The 24,364-nt window shown below is 43.3% G+C and overlaps 1 protein-coding gene across 13 annotated transcripts in view; it reads left to right on the top strand.

Annotated features, from left to right (window-relative positions):
• The window catches only part of PLCB1 (phospholipase C beta 1), a 432,352-nt gene that overhangs the window by 38,519 nt on the left and 369,469 nt on the right, over nucleotides 1-24,364 (top strand). For 11 of the 13 annotated variants that reach the window (XM_048060933.2, XM_048060934.2, XM_048060932.2 and 8 more), the window contains one exon: nucleotides 23,830-23,907. In XM_048060933.2, coding sequence (XP_047916890.1) covers nucleotides 23,830-23,907 — 78 coding nt within the window. Of the gene's footprint in view, nucleotides 1-12,080; nucleotides 12,452-23,829; nucleotides 23,908-24,364 lie in introns of those variants that run through there. The other 2 variants (XM_048060935.2, XM_048060937.2) reach the window with 1 other exon arrangement.

The raw sequence follows: 24,364 nt of genomic DNA, 5'->3' as shown, positions 1-24,364 counted from the left end.
ACCAGGTTGCTCAAAGCCCCATCCAGCCTGGCTTCAGACACTTCCAGGGATGGGGCTGTATTGGGTTTACATGGCAAGGTTTTGGTGCAACCTTCCCTTTACTGGGAATATCTAAACCAGTCTCAGTGTATTCTGGGTTATAGTGGTTTCTGTAGGAGAAAGTGAAGTTCTTTCTTACTGATGTGGAGACTTTTCAGATGGAGATGCAGACATCCAACTTCTTCAGCAGTTCTGGCAGCACCCTATGTATACTTTGGTAGTCTTTTTGTTCCTTGTGGGTTTTAACTGTGCTAAAATATTTGGCATTTAAATTACAAACGCAGAGGGGAGCGTGGCTATATTTTGCAGGCACTTCACTATTATTTTTCTATCCCAGAATTTGCTTACTTGAAATATGAAGCAAATATGAAAGATTTTTGACTCAAATGCGTGATACAGGTAAAGCCAGCTGAGCTAATCAAGAATGAATAGTAACGTCATGGGAAATGGTTCTGAATGTAATGTAGCAATTTCTTAGTCTATCTGGGGAAACTAATTTGTATGCCATGGCACAGACAATGCACCCCTGTTTGCTCCTGTCTCAGACCTGGTTCGCTCTAGAGAGTCTTCACAGATTAAATAATGCAGTATAACAAATTCACTAGAGAGCAAAACAGTCTTCAGACATGTAGCATGCCCATTTCTGAAAGTCTGACTTCAGGAAAGGCAGAGAAGCTTGGGTGTTTATTGCAGACAACTGAACACCCAAGATCAGGAACTTAGAATGAAAATATCTTCATGTATATTAAGTGCAGCAGCTCTATTACAGTTATACAGTATCTTCGGTAGGTGCAGTACCCTTTGATAACGTTGTTTTTCATGCACAGTTGATCTTGCATCATTTGGTATTAAGGGACCCACATAATCCCTTTAAATATTGAATACTATTTTCGTATACTGAAATCTGTCAGTAGTGTTATATATTATATGTAAAGCAATCATCCCTTTTTCATTTTCTACCTATAAAGATATTGTCCGTATTTCCCTCTCAGATTTATAACACAGACAGGTTTCTTTCTGAGTAGCTGTACATATAAAGCACCTAGCAGCAAAATGGCTTTTAAGTCATTTTTATAGCACTGTAAGGCAGTACCTTTTAATGGCCTTGCCTCAGACCATAGAAATGCTGCCATTAGAGGTAGGCTGTGGCGCTCTGTATCTGCTAGAAGGAAGGAATTCTTCAGAGGTTAAAACTCTTCATTAGAGAACACAACTTTATATATTGAAGCAAAGATTGAACTCTTACTTGTTTTCAAAGCTTTTAGAGACATTTTAAAAAGTTATGCAGAAAAGCCTTGTTATTCAATTGTTGGAAGCAGCATGGGCCAAGCTCAAACAGCTATCAAATTTAACGCGCACCTGACTCAGTAGGAATTTTCTCCTTTCCCCAAAATGTCAAGGATCTCCAAATACATTTCCCAGTTACCTTAACAGGTGTCCTTGGTCATTCAAGTTTGATTTACGATGCAAGAAAAACTTTAAGGAATACAGCATCAACTATAGAAATGGAACATCTGTGTACTGGTATGATAAAAACTGTGCCTCCTGGTGACTGTGAGAGTAGCCTTGTCCTCCTCCATCTACCACCTTGCAGTACTAGAAAGCAATGCGTGTTCTTTCGTGTCAGCAAGCCTTGCTTGTACTTTGGGGTCAGACTGACACTTGAGCAGCAGCATCCAGAATCCTGAAGATGATGCATCTCCTGTCCCTTGCAGATCTGCCCCATGCTTCAGCCAGATGTGCCTTCCGATCATCTCAGACTGATATTTGACATGCATGAATAGCCTTAGCCTGCTGCATGCATGGTTTGGGATTGATTATTTTTTAGCCACAGGCATGAGCGAAGTGGAGCAGAACTGAGCTGAGCTTGTGCTGTGAGAAGGCAGCTGATCTCACCTCTGTCCCACCATGCCTAGAGCTTGGCCACCTACAAGCTCCAATTCTCCCACCAGGTCCTGAGAGGTACAGGCTATGGGTAAGAGGTGTCCAGGAGGCAGCAACTAACCCTTGCCCAAAGGCAGGAGGGATGAATTCTGTTCTGTTTGGGAAGTGTTGGCTAGCTGTTTCATAAATTAACAGCCTCATAAACTGCTCTCAGCTGTGATTTATCTATTGATCCATGCTGCAGGCTGATTCTTTAAGGCAGCAATGAGGCAGGCAAAGCAGGCTGTAATTGGGCTTGGGGATTTAAGTGTTGCAGAGGGGCAAATCAGTGGTCATTCTGTTGGAAATTGATTTCAAATAATTTGAGAAAATGAAGAAAACTGATGACAGCAAAAACTGTAGTTTTCCATGAAGGCATTCAGTATGCCATGTTCCAAGCATAACACTTTTTAGATTAATATAAGTAGGGATGTGTGTGTGCATGGACAATAGTCACATCCCTTCTTTCACACAAAGGGGAAGAGGCTTATCGACTCCCTTTCTCATACCTCGGAAAATACCCGAAAATGTTCTCATATTCAACATTCTTTAAAAAATTATGTTGAGAAAATACTATACCAAGATGCTAATTCTTCTAAAAGGTGTGCACAAGATATGTTGGAAAATAAGCAGCAACCTAGACTGGAACACAGTCTAGTCTTTGAAACACTTTCTCTATGGAGGAATAAACTTTATTTCTCAGATAATTACACTTTGATTAGCTTTGCTGGAAACCATTCAGAAATGCATAGAAGTATTTTAGAGCACACAATACACTGTCTTGTCAAATGAGCAGGAGATCACAGCATTCTGCTGCCCTGCCCTCCCAGACTACTGCACACAGCACATGCAAACCAGTGTTTTCTAAATTTTCTAAAACTTGTCAAATGCAATGCCTCCTCAGGGAGGCAGTCCTACCTGGCAGGAAAAGCGAACACAGAAGGTACTCAGGCTGGTACAGCACTGAGAAATAATGACTTGCTACAAAATAAGGACTGAATATTTCAAGCTCATCAGCTCTTCCAACCTCGTCTAAGTCTGTGGAGATCTGCTATCTTCAAAAGCATTTCTGGAAGGAAAGTGAGAAGACTGTGGCGCCTCTGTGGCATATCAGAAGTCAGCTGTTTGCTACCAGGGAGTGATAATGTTAGAATACTTTTGGAGAATCCTGCTGGGGATATATAGAAATCAATTGTTAATGTCTCGTTGTGGTTTGAACTTGCTATTCTCAGTGATCATAAATGTCCCAGGGTGCTCTGTGAAGCTACTTCTATGGATCTTTGTCCTTGTTCTTTTTTCCATTTTTTGAGCACATGCCATGAACTTTATTGCCTCCATTTAATGAAACGCCTCCCCTTCTGCATGTGTTGCCATGGCATTAACAAACTGATTGTGTTTTATATTGCCTGTTAGTGTAACTCCAACCTTTCTATACAGCCATTTGAGATGCACATTAAGATTCTCTACAAAAAAAGTAATACTGAGTTTATCTAGCAACTTTCCTCTACAGTCACCACAATTACATTCTGAGATTCATGGCTTGTTGTTTTTGTGGGTTGCATGGCATTTTCTGTTGACTACAATATTTCTTTCCATCTTCAGACGTGTAATATCTGGAATTCTTCACAGGTATAAAATCTGGTATCAAAACATTTCTAGTACAAAAAATTATCCTTTGCTAAATACTGGATGGAGCATGAGAAGAGGTGCTGCATGTTATAAAGCTCCTAACTGAGGCTCAGTTCGTTCTGTGGGGGAATCTGTGCATCCATAGACATGATTTCCAGCAGTCCTTCTTCCCTCAGTGGAATGAGGTTCAGCTCAACTGCTGCTGCAGCACTACTCTTTCAACTCTTACTGTGCCAATGGCCTGTGTGGCTGAGGACTTCTTAAGGGAGAGACTAGAGACGGTGGGAATGGGAAGTGAAGGGTATAGCTTGGACCTTCCCTGGTGTAAGAAGGTGCTGAAAAATTTAAATCAGGAGGTTTTAGGTGCAGACAGTTTCCCTCATAGAAGAGACAAAGGTGTACAGCTGATACTCAGGGCACAGAATGTGGGGATTGTGTTCCTTGCTTTCTTACTTTAGTTTGCTACATAAATAAAAGGTCTGACTGCTTCCACAGAATTATTAGAGGGAAATGGTTTCCTGCAAGGGAAGCAAACTGGCCCCAAACCAGTGCCTCTGTCTCCACTGCCATTGTCTCTAGGTAGCATTTTAACTCATGTTCTACAGTACTATTAGATATTAATTGCAGCTTGCAAAATGCTTATCAGATAATACCCATGTCCCTTTTTTAGATCAGTAATTTGAGGTAGGAGGAAGCTTTTACTGATGAATAGTGATGGAGAAAGGAACGAAGCAGGGAGACCTGACTCTTAAAAACCTGCTTTACGTAACATAGATCCTAGCTTTGTGCAGATAGTCACATGTTAGTATTTTGCATTTCCTGTCAAAAATACATGCACATTAATTTGCTTGTAAGAGTCTGGATTTTTAAATGGACACAGCCTCCATGTTAAAGGTCCCTAGAATTCCCATGTCCCACTTCTGTCTGTGAAAACCACCTCTAATGAACTAATCCCAGGAAGAAATCAGGATCTGCAACCCAATGGAAATCAGTGAAATACCGTGGTAGATCAGTACTGTGCATGGTTAGGCACTTGGCTTTGTAGCTTCGGAAGCAGGACTGACACTGCTCTGGCTTTGTAGTTGATGAGCTCACACTATTGAATTTTCAGTGACTTTATTTGAAATGCCAAGCTGATGTCACACTTCTGTGTTGTTCCTCTGCTTTCTTTTATGCTCCTTTCCTGAACTGCTCTGCAAGGCAGCTCTGCTTTAATTCAAACACTTCTTCAGGAATAAGTCCTATTATCTTAGTTTGATGCATATTTGAGATAGTAGCAATGGTTAGAATCTTATTGACAAACTTGGTACCAAATCATATTAAATGCTCACCATCAATTGTTTGTATGTTAATCACAAGATCCTTCCCCCCACCCTGTGCTGCTCTGTTCATTCTTGTTATTGCATCATATCTAAAACATCTGTTGTTATCAGTGCTGTGAGGCATGTAGGAGAGCAGAGAAACAGTACTTGATTAGCTTTCTTGGAAATCTGGGCTCAGTCCTCAGCTTGTCTAAGACTTCTTGTAAGATTGTGGTCTCTTAGGGGAGTGATAATACTCGCTCTGAGCACGCTTCCTTTCTTTATGTCACTGATTTAGATAGCAACAAACAGCCCTTGTCCAAACAGCTAACTGTGTATGTGCAAAGTATGGTTATACTGATGACTGAATTCTTGGTGCATTACAAGATTATAAACAGGTTAACATATTCTTGGCACTGCAAAGCAAATAATGTCTATTGTTCTTGTTTTGTTTTGTTTTGTTTTTCTGTTGAATAAACAAGAAAAAGTAGTTTCTTTAGTTGGCATTTAGATTCAGTTTAATTTTGTAAGCACAGAGTTTTCTTGCAGATGACCTATGAAATACTGGCCACACTGGTGGTGGGAATATTAATTCAAATCAGTGCATGTACCAGATATTCCCTATGACTCCTACAAATCTCTATGTTTACAGAAGTCAAGAGGTATTCTTTATTATAGTCAGTGATGTTCTTTTAGCTTGGGTTTGCTCACGGTTCTGTATCTGCTGGCTTCTCTGAAACCTGAGATTCTGTAATAATTGCTCTTTCTTATTTGAAATTATATGTCATGACCTTTATATATTTACAAGACTGCTGGGAAAATGAATGTTGAATACTAAATTAATCATCAGGTGTTTCATCAAGGCCGTTGCATAATCTTATACAAAGATAATTGTAAGATAACTTATTTGCTTTCAGGGGGCATGTTTGGAACTCCTATCAAAGCTGATGGAATGTCTTCAACCAACATTTCATTGGTCCCATTCAGTTTTACCTGTTAGTCCTCTTCATTTCTATTTTCCTGGAACAAAAGAACTTTGGTTATTGTGGAGCTTAACGTCTGATATCAAATTTGAGGACAAAATGGGAATAAGGGGATCAGTGCTGTTTGCTGGTCACTGCTACGGAATAGACACGTTGGCTGTTTCTCTCCTTTTCCTGCTAGCTATGTTTTGCTCGTGAATATCATGACATAGTCTGTGCTCTTCTTTTAAAAAGGCATTTTTCCTCTTCTGTTTAACCTCCTGCTTTTCTTTGACACTGGCTTTATGCTTCTAATAATGTCTTCTAGTTGGGAGGTTGGTAAATGTTGTTTGATTGCTCAGCAGGCATCCTGTTAGAGCAGATTGCCTCCCAGACAGCCAACTGCTTACATCACAGAGTCATAAAATCATCACCGTAGAGTAGCCTGGGTTAGAAGGGACCTTAAGGACCATCCAGTTCCAACCCCACTAGATGCCACCCACTAGATCAGGTTGCCCAGGGCCTTGTCCAACTGAATTTTGAACACCTCCAGGGATGGGGCATCCACAGCTTCTCTGGGCAACCTGTTCCAGTGCCTCACCACCCTGAGTAAAGAATTTCCTCCTAACCTCTAATCTAAATCTCTCCTCTTTTAGTTTAAAAGCTTTGTCCTATCTGTCCACGTAAAAAGTCACTCTCCATCTTTTTTAGAAGCGCCCTTTAAATATTATTTTATTTTTGCGATGAAGAGTTACAAATCATTTTAATATTATGGTTCAAGGTTTACATCACAACACAATTGCTCCAAGCCTTAGAAATACAATTTTGGAGCAACTGTTTTCAACTACATAAATGGTGTTCTGTTGCTTTGTGACTAATCTTTTGTCAGTCATGGAATTTCACCCTTTACAACTGCAAGTTCTGTAAAACAGCCAGAATGGGAATGAGAAGTGTGTGATTCAGAATAGTGTATTGTAAGAATAGTTCTGAAAAGGGAATACAGAAGGAATGTTAGTGGATTACAGCAAGGCATAAAATTTTAAATGAGCTGCTTAACTTCAAGGTAAGGCATATCATCAAAATCTTTTTGGCTGGATCTGAGAAGTATCAAAAGTCATAAAAGCACTTGTGAAATCTAAAATAACCTTGGAAATGTATCAAATTGCTGACATCAACAAAATTTTTCTCCTTAACTTTATATCATCTGAAATAATTATAAAACCCTTTCTATCAAGCTTGATTTTAAAGCTACTTAAACTCATGCTATGGGTGGTATCTAGAAATTCAGGGCATGTGTACGCTAGGCTTCTTCCCTTTAGGAACTTAAGTCTAAATGGGTAATAGTCATCTTCAGGGACCTGATTTGAATTTATGGAAAGAAGACTGGGGCAGATCTGAGACCATAATTCAGTTTTTCAGGCTCATAATCTTGCATCCTATCTAAAGACAGGCCATCCTCTCTCCAGCATGTGGGAATTACAGAAGGGAATCCAGGGAAAGTACACACTGACCCCTATGCTTCCAAAAAATATGATGAGAGGATTCCTGCAATTTTAAGGCATTGTGAGAAAAGCACAAACCAGGCAGTTTTCTATTTGTATGAAGAACAGAGCACTGTCCCATTCATCCAGCAGCTACAGAGTCCAAAGGACCAGTTGGGGATTGTTTTCATTGCAGTTCCTGCTTTGCCACCCATTTTATGTTTTTTTATCTTTTAATTCAACTCACAGCTAAACTGGATGTAAATAAAATAAACTGGATGTAAATAAAAGCAGGTGAGATGATCTGCTTTCCAGTTGGTTCTAGCCTACCTATACAGCTGGGACAATTGTTAAAAGGCAGAAGGAAAAAAGAAAAGGCAAAGGTGAGGGACAGACACAGCCCTGGGATGGCAGCCTAAGGGGCTGGGCTGAGGCTGGGCTAGGGCATCAGGCAGCGGGCAGGGCTGTGGCAGAGCTGCAGAGCGTTGTCCTGCAGCATTGCTGGGGCAGGGACTGACGGCCCCAGGCTGAGATGAAATGGGGTCCTGGGCCATGGGCAGGGCTGGGGGCAGACCCCTGGGGTCAGGGCTGTTAGAGCCTGTTAGTGTTCTCAGGGGCCTGGCAGGGTGAGACAGTGAGAAAAGTTTGAGTAAAAGGTAAATATTTCTACGCAGATCAATTTCAGCTTCTGGTTGTGTATGAAATGTACATGTGAACAGTACACACATGGAGCTCTGCTAATTGCTGCAGTAAGGAATTAATCCATGCTGTGAAAAGTCCTGATGGAGGAGGTCTCAGGTGCCAGTGGGTGAGAAATTCTGCTCGGTGGTGTCCTCTGCCCAAGCCATCGGGGAGTCGTTCTTCCTCATACGCGGCACTGTACGGAGGAATGCGGATGGCTTCCTGTGGCACGGTGATCCGCAGGTGCCAGCTGTGCACCAGGCCAAGCCACCCAGAGTAAAATACAGTCCCAGTGAGTGTAACAGTGATTAGGTCACTCCATGTGCACAAAGACACTGGCCGTCATAAATAATTCCAAACACCGTGCATTAATCTTATCCTCCCAGTATTTTAAAGACATCTTATGATGCTGATGTGAAGAAAAATATGATTTTGACAAGAAATGGACTTTTGTGTAAGCTCTCCCCCTCCCCTTCCAATTTTCTTTCTGTGCAGCAGCTGCTGTTGCCAGGCTGTCTTTGTTGCTATGGTGGTGTTTTGTGTGCCAGAATTTGATATTCAGTCTCGGAGAGTCACCTGATTGAGTGGCTGTGCCACATAAGTTATCAGTTTCACTCATAAAGATACAGGATGTATCAGACTGCTGATGTTCTGTATGTATGACATCTAGTAAATTGATCAAATTAAATACAAGCATATTCCACTGGCCGTGAGTTTATGGAGTAACAATTTCACAGGTAAACTTCTAGTAAATGAGTGACTTAAAAAAAAAAAAAAAACCTCTCTTGGGGCTATTACCTTCAGTAGGTTTCATTTTTTGATGTGACAGTCATATACGAGGCAGTTTCAGTATACCTTGCAGTGTTTGTCTCTCAGAGGTTAGATTTGAGTTCTACTGCCTACATAACTTAAACGGTGCTTCTCTTAGAATGACTGCTTATACCAGAGATGTAGGGTCACGTTTTCTATATTTCTTTTCTGGAGAGTTGTTCTGTAGAAATTAATGATTCTGCTCCCACTGATAATTAAAGTATAATTTGGCCCAATTTAAAATGCAATTAGTATGATATACTTCTGTTGAAACTGAGTTTATCTATAATCCCAATCCTGCAAACACTGCCACTTATGTTTAACTCTTCGTATGTCAGGTGTACCAGTGCATTTAAGCATTTTTGAGGCTGAGGCCACTGCTTCTTTTAAAAATATAGACTCACACCAATAAACTCAGGACAGCAAGTGGCACTGAGATATTTCATATCTATTTCTTTGAAATCAATATTAAAAGACTAAATTATATTTTAATGCATTTCTCCTATCACCTCATGATATATTCTTTCAGTATAGCTTTCTCTGCATCTTCATCTGACCTGGCTTTGATCAATGCCATCTGTTGTTTAAATCACTTGTGGCTCCTTTCTCCTATTTGTCTACATGCATTTCCACATGTGAATGTAAACATACTGGGTATTCAGCTTATTCCTCTGGAAATTAAATATTGCTACCTAAGTATGTCATATAGAAGAAATGATTTACAGCCATATTGCATTCTAGTAGCTTATTTACATGAGACAATCATTTTATTGTCCAGGCTGAAACTCTGGAACCTGCAAAAAGAAAACCATTCAGAAGCCAGTTCCTGCAGCAATGCAAGACCAGAGTGTATCACACCTGATATGTAAAATTTTCAAGAACTACCTGAATAAGCTCACTGCAAGTTTATTTTTAACAGTACGTCTTTTAATTCCATGGAACTAAAAGGGCTGAGTCAAGGAGAAACAGAAGATAGGCGTAATGCTAGGTATTTAGTGAGGCTTACTGCACGCTTGGATAAAAGGTGTCTGTTTTTTCTTTTGCCTGACTTAGTCCCATCATCTAATGATAAGATAATCGTACTCTTTCTGGGTGTAGTGATCCTGCTGAGCGTAGCCTGTTTCCAGGTCACTGATGCCATGCTTTGTGGAAGAAGCTTGAATTTAGATGTCCTTTGAATTTAAGTGTTTGCAGTATGTACCAAGAAAGGTATTCTTAGTTGGAGTAGGGGCTAACTGAGCAACAGTGTAACACACAAACTGTCTGGGTTGCCTAAATTCCCACTGATTTCACTGAGCCCAGGATTTCAGCAAACACTGAATCATAAGCACTTGCCAGAATTGATGTTTAATAGGCACAGTCATAGTGCCATTTCCTTTTGTGCTTCTTCCTCCTTTTGATGCACAATCCATTAGCTATCTGCCACACAAAAGGCATGTTTCACTTCGGCCAAATACCATGGTCTGGTACATTTCATCAGATTAAAACCGTTAAGTCTGAGAAGCCATAAAACTCCTCCAAACACCAACTCATATCTGAAATATCACCTACAAATATCAGATTTTGTACTGATCTATAGGGTCACCTCCTACGTGGTCAGACTAACGGATTCCCAGGGCTCTGTGGTAGCATCAGGAATCAGGAGGTATCATTGTGAATTGTAATTGTTTTTTCCTGACAGAGTTTAAAGAAGTCTAGGCCAAGCAAAAACGTATTATGGGCTTGTTGAGAAAACGGCCAGAGGTGTCCCAATCACTGGTAGTTTTACGTTTTCCAGACAGTTGATTTTGGCAGACTGCTATGAATACAAGTGCTTAAGTGATCATGGATAAGTACGGTAGTGTCTGGGCTCTTTGCTCTTAGTTTCTGAGGGATTTTAATATTTTGTTTTCATTCTTCTGTATACTCTGCACTGCGATGAAAAGGCAGATGTGAGCACGGTACTGAAAAGTTCTCCCCCATACCCCCATCATGAAGAAAGCAATCCTGTACCCACATCAGTGCATTCAACCCCAGAATTTGTTATTGTTTAAGTCCTGGCAAATCAGTGGGAAATGGAGCACAGCAGGGAGGGAGCAGACTTGCAGCCTGACTGACATGGCACCGCTATTTGCCTGGAAGGTTGATAAGAATAAAACACTGAACAAATGGATTGATTGGCCCCGGATCGTGCATGCTGCCTGCACAGGCTGTTGTGGAGTGGATTCAGCTCCTGCTAAAGGCAATAAAAAGTTTCTTGTTGAAGTCAAAAAAGTTGGCAGAGGACCAGCAAGCTTTAACAACCCTGTAACTAACAGTAAGAGCAAATCCGGAGTCCAATGTGCCAGTTTTGTAGCTTTTTTTTTTTTTTTTGAAGTCACCTCCCCACCTATAGCATATATATTTTCACCTGGTAATCTTCTGAAACATCATTCCCCTAAAACAAAATCAATTTTTCTTTGAAGTCATTCTTTTACATCAATTGCTTTGTCTATGGTAGAAGTTTGACCTGCTGCCCTTAACTCATAAGGGTCAAATGGAAACCTTTACAGGGAAATCAGAAATCTCCTGTGCTGTGTCATCTGATGCTTCATCTCCACCGTGGCCACACAGGGACTCTAAGGGAGAGAAGGCCATTTCTGGCGCACGTGTGGCTTTGTTCTTCTAAAATCTTTCCTATGAAACCTTGAATTGAGGATTTTGGTGGGTGAAAGGAGACTTTATCAGCATTGTCTTCTGTGTGAAGTATACCTAAACTGAATTAAGGAATGCTGAGGAAGCAGCAAGCTTTGGGAAAGCAATTTCTGTGTATTTAAAGCACCAAGCTTTGATGGGAAGCGCATGCACGTTTTTCTTAGAGTCTTCCCTCCTTTGCTGTCCCATTCACCACTCTGCAGGCTGAGCACTGTATTTCTCTTCTGGAAATCAGCGTGCCACGGCTATTTCCTAAAACAGCCCTCACCTTCCCCTGCGCTCACCCCTTCTGCAGCCTGACCTTGCCAAGGGGCACCGCTCCTTGCCCCTCGCAGCAGCCCCTCACCCTCGGTCCCCGGGCACCCTTAGGGGGCCCTGGTCTCTTTTAGGGCTGCTGCAGCCGTGCCAGCGGGCGGCAGCCGGCGCCGTGCGGTGCCCGAGGCCCTGCCCAGCCCCGGGGGGCGCTGCCCGCGGCCGCGCTGCCCGTGGCCGCCGCCAGGTGGAGCAGCGGGGCCGCGCCGGGCAGCGGCAGCAGCAGGAGGAGGAGGAGGAGGAGGAGGAAGGAGGAGGGGCGGGCGGGGAGCGGGCAGCGCCGTGCCCCTGCCGAGCGGCTGCGAGCGGGCGCGCGGCCGTATATAGGGGATGTGCCGCCGCGTATAGGGGATGTGCCGCCGCGGGGCTCGCCCTGCCCGCCGCCGCCTCGCCGCCTCCCTCGGCCGGCACCGCTGAAGCCGCTCGGCCGCCGCTGCCCTGCCCGCGCCCAGCCGCGGCTCCCGGCCTCGCTCCCCGGGCCCTTCCCGGCCGCTCGCCCCAGGCTCCTCGGCTCCGGGCCGGGCGCGTCGATGCGGGGCAGATGGCCGGGGCACAGCCCGGCGTGCACGCTCTGCAGCTCAAGCCCGTCTGCGTCTCCGAAGCGCTGAAGAAAGGCGTCAAATTCGTCAAGTGGGACGATGTGAGTAGCTGCCCCGCTGCCCCCTGTCCGCCCGGGGGGGCTCCGCCACGCGTGGGGTGCTCGGGCGCACCCGGGGAGACCGGCACGGCTCGGCTCGGCTCGGCTCGGCACGGCGGTGGGGAAGAGCCCGGCCGGGCCGCCCCGCGGGCAGGTGGGAGCCGGTGGCCGCTGGGGCACCGTCGGTGTCACCGCCTGGGCTGTGCCGTGATGTGCCGGGCCGTGCTGGGCTGCGCCGTGCCGTGCCGGGCTGTGCCGGGCCAGGGGTGCTGCTGAAGCGCCAGCCCCGGGCGGCCAAACTTTCTCCAAAGACTGAAGTCGCCTCCGCGCTCGCTTCGCCAGTACGAGCCGTGGTTCGGCTGGCTCCTGTCGCTGTGCCGCCTCCCTCCTGTCATCCTGCTCGTCTCCGTCCCCGTGGCTCTAACGCGGCTGTTTCAACCTGTTCCCTGCCTCTTGCTCCATCTCTCCTTTCCTCCTCCCTGCCTCTCTCTGTCCTGTCCTTGTGGCTCCTGTCCCTCCCGTTGTCCGCCTCCAGCCCGGCAGGGTTGTCGAGCCCTGGGCACGATGTCCCTCAGCTCCCTGCTCCCTCTCATCTTCCTTCCTTTGCGGAAGGCGCTCTCCTTCCTTGGCTCACGAGGACACGAGACTCGCCTCAGAATCCCCCCTGCTTTCCCCTTGCCACTTGCTGCTTCCTGACACTTCCTCAAGTATTGCCCCACACAGCAGAGGAGCATGGCTTTTGCTTCACCTTCGTGGGGGCAGCTGCACTGCCTTTGCTCTCAGGCTGTGCCCGGGACTGTGTCAGAGGAAGGCAGGGGAAAGCAAAGCTTTCTCTGCTTAGCTGCCTTTTTGTCAAACCGTGAAAGTGCAAATGTTGTGCGGTAGAGAAGGAAAACAGGCAGGACGGCTAGCTTTGCCCTTGCAGCATCGTGCCTACAGCGTGACATTGGGTGTTTGTGCCCTGGTTGTGTGTGGAGGGCTGGGTGCCCCACAGGTCTGGCAGTGAATGGTCTGGAGACAGAGGGGCATCGTGAGGCTAGAGCTGTGGCAGGGGAGCGGCTGGGAGAGAAGTTGGGTGTGCTGGGCAGTTTGAGTGTCAGAAGAGCTGTGAGGATAACTTGTTTTGAGAGCCTTAACACAGCTCTTGGATATTTTTGCTGTGCTAAGGACACGCACAGCAACAACTGGCGGGAGGGAGAAGGAGCAGTTCATGTGTCTGACAACTGTTCTTGTCCTGTTACGTATCGCTGCTTTGCCGTTGCTCTCAGCCTGTCCAGCAGCCAAATGTGTGAGTCTGACCTCTATAAACCTGTGATAAAGGCTCTCAAGGAGGGAAAGAACACTTTAAAAAAAGAAAACACACTTAAAAAAAAAAATGAACCAACTGCGGTGTGGAATGTTATTTACAATAAGGAGCTAATACCTTTCTAATAAACTGAGCAACCTGACCTTGTCCACAGTAATAAACAGTGGCTTGACACAGGTTATGATTGATCTGAAGATAGATGGAGCTAAGCTTGAATCACTTGCCTGATAGTCAGAGAATGTTTTCCTTCAGTCAGTTTCTTTCATCAGTATAGTACAATGTAATCTTAGCCTTGGCATTGCAGTTATTGTTTTAGTTTGGTAAGTTACCAGGAAATTTACAAAGCTACCATGAAATTTATGCAGATAGATCCAGAGGTCATGTCAATGGTGTAATTTCAGTCTCCAGACCAAGAGTCCAAGCAATTAGGCAACAATTCAAATGATTTAAGTGCTATTTCCGTGCACTATACTGTACACATAACATTTGAAGGAGGCGACTTCCATGCACAGTGGATGTTCAGTGGCTAATCTGTCTGCTATAGACTAAATGGAAGATCTTCAATTTTAAACATAAAGGGTGCCATAATGAAATAGGGCTAAAATCTGGCAAAAGATACGAGATTCAGGTTAAAGGTGATATTGAGCGATACGCGAGTATTACCTGGAAAGTGTGTCTGAGAGTCCTGTTGTGTTTAGTGAGTATTTTTGTGAGCAAATTCAGCAATCTTGTGGAAGTTGTGTATCGAGCCACACCTGTGTGATGAAGAACACCAGCGGTACCTGACTGCTGACCACGCACTGTGTGTATGTGTGTGCGCATCGCCCTTCCTGCCCCGTCCTGCCCTTAATGTTTCTTCTCAGCAGTGGAAGCCAGACAAAATCAAAGGTTTCAGTGGAAATTAACCTCCTTCCTTTGGCACTCTGGCCGTAAGGAGGTCTTCAGGCGAATGCATGTTCAGTGACTTTGGGTATTTGTCACTGAGTAGCCAATAACCACTTCAAAGTATTTGTTTTCTATCAATTAATCTGCTTCAAGGGTTTTTGAAAATGATGATAATTAATCCGAACCTCTGTGCTCTGTCGTGTAAATACACGGGCACAAGCTCTCAGTGAAACAATGGGCTGTAATGAGAAATAGTAAACTACAAAATATAACAGTAACATGGAATTGACCGTAATGAGTGCTTTGGATCTGCTGCGCTAACAGGGCTGTTCAGAGAGGCTAGGCTCACACGCTGGTGTTTATTATGCACCAATTTGGTCTGTTCCGTGTCTGAGTAACAACTGGAGCTCAGTACTTCTGCATCACCCATGCACCAGGGCAACATTCATGCCTGTCGCAGGCGTACTCTTTCGGTATGCTTTCCTGCTGTTTTGTGTTCCAGTTTAAAGATGGCTCTGTTGACTCGACTTCACTTCTCATAAGGCAAAGGAGAGTTTGCAGTGAATTCCTAGGACTTGCACCAAGTTTCAGCCCAGAGCAAAATTTTTTCAGCTGAGTTATAAACTACTGAAAAGTAGTGCGTTTTTTTTTTTTTTTTTTTAAATGGGAATGCAGAAAGGATTTTAACCAGGGCATGAAAGGCGTGTAAGGAATTTCATGGTGTGTAGAGTAATAGTTGTTAAAGAATGCGTTCGGTAGCCTTCAGCAGGATGCTGCAGTGTGCTGTGCAGAACGCGTCTGACAAAGGCAGCAGCGGTACAGGCTTCCAAACAGACCCACCCCGGTGCTCACCATCCCGAGCTTCCAGTAGCTCTGTGCCTAATTGATAACTGCAAAGCTGCTAATACGCAGATGTGGTACTGGCACTGTTATACGGGCCTCCTCTCTGAGGAGCAGCGGGGAAGTGTGCTACATATTGCATAGGGATCTCCTCCAGTGCCCGCATCCCCTCCCGCCCCCCGAGGTGTGATGATAATCCGGTTTGAAGGAGAAAAGCCTTGCCCGAGCTGTGCTAAGATCTTGGCAGAGAAGAGGAAGAGGTTACATCAAGCACTTAAGATCAAATGCAGGCAGGTGGAAGGCAGGCAGCTCAGGAGCCTTGAAATTCTGTTTCTTTCGCAGACCGTTTTCAGTTTCTAAATTGGAAAAGCATTAGGGTCAATTAAAAAGTTCCGGTTTTGCAATTCAAGTCACACTTCTGTGCATTGGGGTCGGCTACAATGGCACTTACATTCAGCTATCCAATGCTTACCTTGAGGCTTTTCACAAATTCAGTTTGGGATCAGGATGCAAAGCACTGAAATCAAGCCGATGATCGTTATTTTGCTTTTCTCACACTGTTTCTGTTTTAGTCTACAGCAGTCTTACAGTCAGTAAACCAAGTTTAGAATTAATTCTTGTTTTTGATATCTGGACTGGATTCACAAAGCACCGGACAGAAATAGCTGGAGCTTGAGTGAGCGAAGGGTGAAAGTGACTGGTTGCATAGATGGGGGGGGGGGGGTTGTGGATGCATGTGTGCCTGGTTTATGGTGCCAGTTTGCTGAGCTTCTTCAAGTCCTGTTTCTTCATGCTGCCTCCAGTTGGGATTTTACAACCACTTCTTTACTGCCGTGAAGAGACGGAGTCTCCTAAGCCCTGGTCTGGTCTGTGAACAGATGTGCTCTGTCATTCCTAGAGAGAAGTGACGTCTGTGACAGAGGAAGAAGAGCAGACTTGATCCACTCAGCTGTAGTGAAACCCAGGGTTGTAGCAGCTCTTCCTGATGAGCTTTAAAACAGTTTGAAAATAAAAAAAGGATGCATTTAAATGTATGGGTGAAGCTTTTCTGTAGGGGGCTGAGTTTAACGTAGGAGAATATGTTGCTAGCTGAGGACATCAATGAACCCTGAGTATAAAGCAGGTTCCTTCTTAAAGAAAGACTTCCCTCAGCATTGAGCTGAAGTCTGAAGGGGCTGAGACCTGCCTCTGCCTCTTTTTTTTTTTTTTTCTTGCTCTATTTTCCTTTGGCCTGCAGTGGGAACAAGGTAGACATAACAGAGTTAACAAATAGTACAACAGCTAGAGCACAGCTGAACTGGTGTTTTCTAAGAGCAGTAATTGGCATACTGAAGCAAGTTAATTTGATGGTGTATTTTCAAAAATAGGTTTGCTTTCAGTTCTTGCTTAAAGGCTTTCTTGTCTTCCCTAGTGATAATATGCACTTTACATAAAGAATTTGACTGGTTGCTCTGTAGCTTGTGCTATTTACTTTTACTTGCAAGTTAACGATACGGGTAAGGTAATGTAAGAAAGCCTAAGGTGAGGGACGTGATTCCTTTTCATTATTATTATTTTAAAGGAACCTTTAGTTACTGAAACTAAACTACTTATCGGTAGTATTGTTTAGTGGCTACAGCACCAGGTATTCCAGTGAGAAGCAAAAATGAGCCCAGGTCTTTTAAGTTCTGTTTTAATGCCTTCTTTTTCTTAGATCCCCCTTCTTTGTCTTTATAAATGTTTTTGAGTTCAGACGAGTGCTATGCAGAGTTCTCAGGCTTCTCTATTTAGTTAGAGGCTCTTAAAGAAGATTATGAAGAGTGTGAGGTACATCCCCTTTAAACTTTCAAGTACATGTAACATCCGAGTATCCTTATGGATAAGCAGAGATCCAACAACAACAACAAAAGACTGGAAATGTTCAGAAGCGGTTTAAGATGCTGATGCTCGTGTAGCTTGTTCCCCCCCCCCCCCCGGCATTTCTCTAAACTCTGCACAAGTTTGTCACTACAGGGTAGTACTGGGGCTGTGAAAAATGAGCAACCATTGTTCTGTGTGTATAAAACTAAAACAATAAACTGAAAACAGTTTATTTTTTTTCTGAATGTTTTCAGTCTGGAGGGAAGAAGTTAGTCAAACATTTTAGAGTTTTTGTTGTTTTCATGTAGTAAACAAATAACAGCTCTGTGCTATATGAAAATATTTAACCTAAATGAATAGAAGTTGTGGTTTGGGTCTTTTGCAACATAAGCAAGTTATCAGATTGAGTTTAAAATTTCTCAACAGTTAACATGCGGTAAAGGGGAAAGCCTGAACTTAGCTCCGTCCCCTGCAGAGTGGTGCGATGTGTGCCTTCAAAGATCTGGGGAAGACTTCACGTGGTTCAAGTTGTAGATAACATCTGTTATGGTAGCCTCTGAGCGCTGGGAGCCTCAGATACTAAGGAAACGGGAAATCAGAACACGTCTCTTTTAAGTAAATAAGAATTCTGCGTGGAAGGGAAGTTAACAGTGCATTGAGATTGTGTACTGTATGGACTCTTCACCGTAATGTTTGAGTGCTGCAAGCTTTTTTTTTTTTTTTAATAAAAGGCTGTGGTGAAGTAGAGTTAACTTAAATCGTTATGGAGCCTTTTATCTATTATAAAGGAAATGCTTCATAAGCACCTCTTAATTTATTTTCACAAGACCCATTTGGTGGCAAAATGTGTTCCCTATTGTACTGTTGCAGGTCCAAAAAAAGAGACCAACATTAAAAACTACTAATTTTTAATCTGTGATTAGATACATTGGACCTAATTTTCCGACTGCATAGCACCACGCAGTCAGATGTTCAGAATGAGTCCCTAGTGACTGCAGATGACTGATTTGGGCTCAGCATCTCTAAAACTTAGGTAATGAAATGTGGAAATAGAATTCTGGTTTTCCCTTAAAATCAGAATACAGCAGTTATGCTGATGAGCAGTTTGGTTTAAATGATTTGCTCAGCATCACAAAACTGTCTGGCAGAGATGATAGCTTCCTAGTTGGCGTTTGGCTACATACATTTCTTTATTCCTTCCTTCTTCACTGCATAATTTGCAGCATCTACAACAAATAAGGGCTCACGCAGACAAATGGAAGCTACATGAAATAAGGCTGTAATTAGCCTAAGATCATGGACGTCCTGAAAGAGGCAGGGGCCGTCTGCTTCTGAGAAACAAATCCTGCTTGAAGTAGCTCTTTTAAACTTGCAGGAAGTTAGCCTTAATTACCAGAATGATGACTTCTGTCATGTGGTGCTGTCAGCAAAGTTGCTCCAGGGTTTAATCACTCTAATGGTGAAGAATATTTCCCTGCATGTTCCCGTGGAACAAGTGGGATTTCAGTTTACAGGTCCCAACTTTCACTTTTAGTCCTGCATCCAGTCCCAATCCTATTTGGCCCTCAGTTCCAGTTCTGATTTCCTCTCCTGCTTCCAACCTCCAGCGCTCATTGCAGTGTCTCCAGCCTTCCCTTTTGGCAATCTGTTCCTTTACAAGCAAACCAGGGGACGGACAGCTTCTCCCTGTCGTTTGTAGTTCAGCTGTCAAACTAAGAAAATTCATTGCGCTAATTGCTTGCATAATCCAGTTTAGTTCCAGTCTGAGTGTGCCCAGTGTATTATGGAATTCAGAAGCTAATCTATTTGCTGAACGCATCTAAACTATGGTTTTGCTATCCCTTCTCCTTTCCTCTTCCTCCCCTCAATCCTGCAATCCCCATACGTTGTGGGGTGGCAAGAAAACTCCTTGCAGGGACTCTCCTCACACCTTCCATGCAGCCTTTACACCCTTGCTCAACCAGAGTTCAAGCCCATTCTCCAAGGTGAAAGAAAAGTTGCAGAATACTTGGCCTCTGCCAGAAACAACCTATATTTCTTAGCGTTGTGTTTGGAAGCAGTTTGGCAGAAATTTTCCAGGAGAAGGTTCAAGCACATGAAATACTGCTGTGCGTAAAAGTATTCAGGTTATTATTTGGGGATGTTAAGAGGCGTCTGAAAATCTGAGGCAAAAGCAGGCAATGCACAGGGTTAATAAGGCAGCGCGGTGAGCCCCACCTGTAGGAAGAGCTGATCAGAAAGGTTGGTCTCCTGTTCTTTTAAAAGTCTGTAGGTATGGATTTTTGACTGTGACTGTTTATAGGTAACATCATCAATACCTGTCTGCTTTATAAAAACACAGACTCACCTGACCTGTGATCTTGAGGTTGACAAGGTACATGTAGAATTTCACTCCCTTCTAAACCTCTTGTAAGATCCATTAGAAGCTTCCCACTTATCGTGGGATTGATCCAATATTTGCATCACAGGTACAGTAGTGATGTTCTCTGATCGTTTTAACACTGATTTGTTCTCGACACAAAACATGGTGGTGATAGTATATACCTTTGCTTTAGCACGTAAGGAATGAAGTATAGGGGGTTCTTGGTCAGTAATATTAAAATAGAGGTGGCAGCTTTTGCTGGCTGATTTGGGATGTGGCTTAGGGGGCCTACACCTAAAGTAGGCCTTGCAACAGTTACATACAATTAAATGTATGTTTGCACATTGATCTTTTATGGCCATGTTCTGCTGTGCCTGGCAAGTAAATATCCCAGAGTTCTCGGTGGCATTTTGTGGGAATAAATTTGAAACCTCTTTGTTTAAAAGTATAAAATAGAGAATATTGCTATTGCAGGGTCTGAGGTTGTGCTGGCAATTAGGAGGCAAATGAATGGAATATGTATAGACCAAACCACATTACTGATTTGAGGCTGTGAAATTGGAGGAAAGTAGAGAACTGGCCCAAAGTCAACAAATAAAAGGTAGGGGGCCTTTAAAGGTCAAATTAAAAGCTCTTTTAAAAAAATCGTTCACTTAAATTCAGACTGATGTGCTATGAAGCCTGCTAAGCCTGTCAGAATAGGACCACTTCTCCTTTCTATTCGAGGACTTTGCAGTGCCATCAGTCAGAAACCAAGCCCCTGCTTGGCAGGAGCACCCAGGGGTGGCTTTTAAAAAAAAACTGAGAAGTCACAAACACTTTCACTGACTGTGACACCCTGCTTCTCTCTTCTTCTCCCCTGCCTGCTCACCATTGATTCTTACCTTGGTCACCACTCCTGCTTCTTTCCTTATGTGCTTGGAAGTGTCTCAAGAATCTGGGGTCCCTACACAAAGGGCTTCTTGCTTTGTTGCCATCCAGAGGATCTGTGCCCCTTCTAGACACACAAATGTGTGCTAATTTCCCAGACTGACAGTTTTAGAGATTTATAACACTAACTTCTTTTTTCTTTCTTTTCATCTGTTTTATTTTTGTGTTCTGGATATGAATAGGTTAGGGAAGAAATGAACCTCTGCTCCCTATATGTTTGTCCTCCAAGTTTTTGTTTTTTTTTTCCTTTTTCCTTTTATTTTTTTACAGCTCTGTGTAGAACTGCCTCAACTAGAAGATAGAGGGCTGAGAGGTAGTGCACATCACTTTGGTCCTGTCTGTTACCCTCTTCTGTAGAAGTGAATGTGGTTGGTAACTCTGTTCAGGGGAGTTATGAGACAGGTCAGCTCTTTGGATGAGGAAACTGAATTAATGGACTTCAGGACGCTGTCCTGAATGACTGCAGGTGTGTCTTCTGGGTAAGAAGTCACATTTTCTTCCATATAATAGAGTGTGTGTGTGTGTGTGTGTGTGTATATATATATATATATATATTTGTAAATAAATGTACCAGACAACTGTCATTTGAAACAAGTTTCTAATTCAGAGAATTGAACCACTCTTCTTCCTGAATGTGATGTGTATCAAGTTTTTTTTTATGTACCTTTTTGACTGTTGCCTGCCTTTGCAGATGATTGCAAAGCAATATACAAGCAACAGACCTCTTCCACGTGACACGAACACTCTGTCCTTTGTCGAGTGGGCAAAACAACTTGCAGAGCTGACTAGAGAAGTTTATTTCCATTCTTCTGTTCCCAGAACTAAATAGTCTGGCTCCTAGTGGCAGGGACTTAGATTTATAGTTATCATGTAGAATATATAAAACATTCTGCATGTGACTTTTATTACTGCTGTTAACTGTGTGGACGGGTTCCTAATAGTTACGTACACCAAGTCACATGTACCAAGTTATTCTCTGATCCTGTGTTTGTGTTCAGCGTGACAGGGTGGGGTTCTCATGTTCATCAGCGTGTTAATAGTGCTGTGCTTAATGTCAGAGAAGTGTAGCTCATCTAGAAGACAGGCATAATGTATGGCTGCTTTTTATTTATTTATTTATTAAAATTTTCCTGGAGCACAGTGGATCTTAAATTAACTCATTGTTACAATGAGATTTGCTTTATATTGCCTACTAGATATTGAAGGCTCTCTTCCCCAAGCTCTGCGTTTATGAGTCTGATTCAAGCCAACGCCTTACAACCCACAGCTAGACAAGTATTACTTTGACGGCTCAAAGTCATCAGCACAGACAAATCTGAACAACTTTGGGGTTGGAGCAGCTGATTTGACACAGTTAACTGGCACAATTGATTAATCTGAGACATAATCTCTTCATACCTGTTTCTCATCACTTCTTTCTCTTTGCTCCCCCCCCCCCCCCCCCCAAGTTGTATCTCATCCCAAAGCAGAAGGACATTTCAAGTCTTTTCCATTCATTTTACATAGTTACGGAAAGGCTGTGTGGAACATAAAAATAATATAATAGAAGAGAGTTGTCTCCAGAACTGTTTTTTTTCTGTTGTAGTGAGGAAAAGAGGGGTCGGTGGTGCTGTGTAAGCAGCTCTGCTCCCAGCTGGGCTGTTCCCATAGCTCTGGGACAGCCGCGCTTGTTCCCAGCCTCCGAAAGCCCACGTGGAGCCCTTTGGGTGTCACTGTACCTGTGGCACAGTTAATCCCCAGCCCACGTCTTCTGGTAGCAAAGAGGATTTCTACACTCATTTAGGGGTTTGATCTTATATTTCTTCTTAGTGTGGAATTGCTTTTCTGTTTGTATTTCTCTTGTGCTGAGATAGAAAACATGCAAATTGGGAATAATTCAACTTCCCTGTTTCATGAACGTCCATTACTGGGAGTTTGCTACTCCATCACAAAGGACTGTACTAATGGCATGATGCAGGAAGCTTATCTTTTTGCCCTCGAGACGACACTTACATTAAGTTAGTTTTTATTTATTTATGATAATGCCACCTCCAGCAACTTCACTTGCATTTGAAGAAAACAACAAACAAATCACAAATGCATTTGATTTTGATTTGAACCTATCAGAGCCTATTTTTGTCCTTAAAGGAATTTAGACTGACCTCACATACTGCTGCTTTGAAAATAGGTGGATACTAAAGCTGTAAAATACCTTTAACACTTTGACAGAAATCTACGTTCTGTTTGAGGAGGAATTGTGTATTTAGTCTGATTTCCTGTGGAGATAAGGTGTAAGCAATCTCTCTCTCTGCCTGCCTTCCTCTTTTCTGTGCTCCCTCCATAACTTTTTAATCGAGTTTGGCAAAAAGGTAGAGGTCCCCATACAGCAGCATTTTTTACAGATGTCATGAAAAATGGTAGAGGAAGGAGAAGAGGAATTCTATTAGGACCAGGCTGCACTGATTTCAATTATTGTTAGGCACCAGGGAATCCCAGTGGGTGAGAGATGTAATGAACACCCACCTGCAGGAGAGGCTTTGGATAGAGCTTATGTCTCCTGGGTCAGGCACCAGTCAGAATACATAAATATGTAGGAAACCAGGCCTCCTTAGTGCTAGCGCTTACAAGCGTGCTTGTTTTTAAATGACCTGACCTATGTTTGTTACCAGAGCTGACAGGTTTTAAACTGATCTGGTGGAAAGGAAAGAGCATGTGTACTTCATGAATAAAACCCTAATAGCTGCATGGTGGTGGTTGTTGGCGTTAAAGTAATTGACAAAGGCTTATTATAACATAGTAGGTACTACCTCAGGTTTTGTTGGCAAAGTCAGTCTTTATATGTTAAGTAAAGCTTGTATGCATTTAGGTTTTATCTATATCTAAAGGTTAATTTGGATTCACATGGGACTTGTGATAACTGTAGTACTTTTTTGTATGGGCTCTGGTTTGACAATTAGCACGTTATGTCTGTTTAACTCCACTTCCAGCTTTTCTGGAAAAACTCCATGCATTGACACATTTGAAGTTATTTAGTACTGTCTTTTCAGTAATGGAAATACATTATGTCAGGAAAATGGAGATGAGGTAGGTGACATCAAATTCTTCTAGTGACATCTTGCAAGTGATACCTTCCGGGTAGTATCTGGATGTTGTAGTTCATTAACAGGGGTGGCAAAGCAGCTAGTGCATAATTATCTGTGTGCTGACATGTTATTTTGTGGTTTTTTTTTTTCTTTCTAGGACTCCACTGTTGTCACTCCAATTATTCTCAGAACAGATCCACAGGGATTTTTCTTCTACTGGACAGATCAAAACAAGGTAAGAGGAAAAGATTTATTACTCCAGAATGATTCTTTCTGTTTGCTGTGGTGCAATGGGCAGCAGTAAGGAGGCTTTGTGTGCTGGTTCTGGTATGTTAGACAAACATAGCATCAGCATTTGTTCCTCTGCTCTTCTGGGGAGCAAACATAAAAAGGTCTGCAGTCCGTTCCTGGTGCACAAAACATGGACAGAAGGGTAAGAGACTGGATTTCTGCTGTGCTCCTGTTGTTTCTAGCCACATTGATGATCTGTTGCCCGATGAGTTGTATAAATGCTTTGGTTTACAGGTGAGAATCAATCTAGCTGTTTTGGTTCATAGTTGACTTGTGGTTTCTGTCTTGCCTTCCATGTGGTACGTGGCAGAGCTAGAATACCCAAAGGCTGGAACTCCTTTTGAATTCTTCCTCCTGAGCTGCCGCACGCTCCCTGGTCTCGCCTGGTGGGCCACGTCACT

This window comes from Anser cygnoides, chromosome 3, assembly GCF_040182565.1.
Source record: "Anser cygnoides isolate HZ-2024a breed goose chromosome 3, Taihu_goose_T2T_genome, whole genome shotgun sequence".
Taxonomy (NCBI): Eukaryota; Metazoa; Chordata; class Aves; order Anseriformes; family Anatidae; genus Anser; species Anser cygnoides.
Note: the sequence above shows the minus strand (reverse complement) of the source record. Positions and strands in the feature narration are given on the sequence as shown.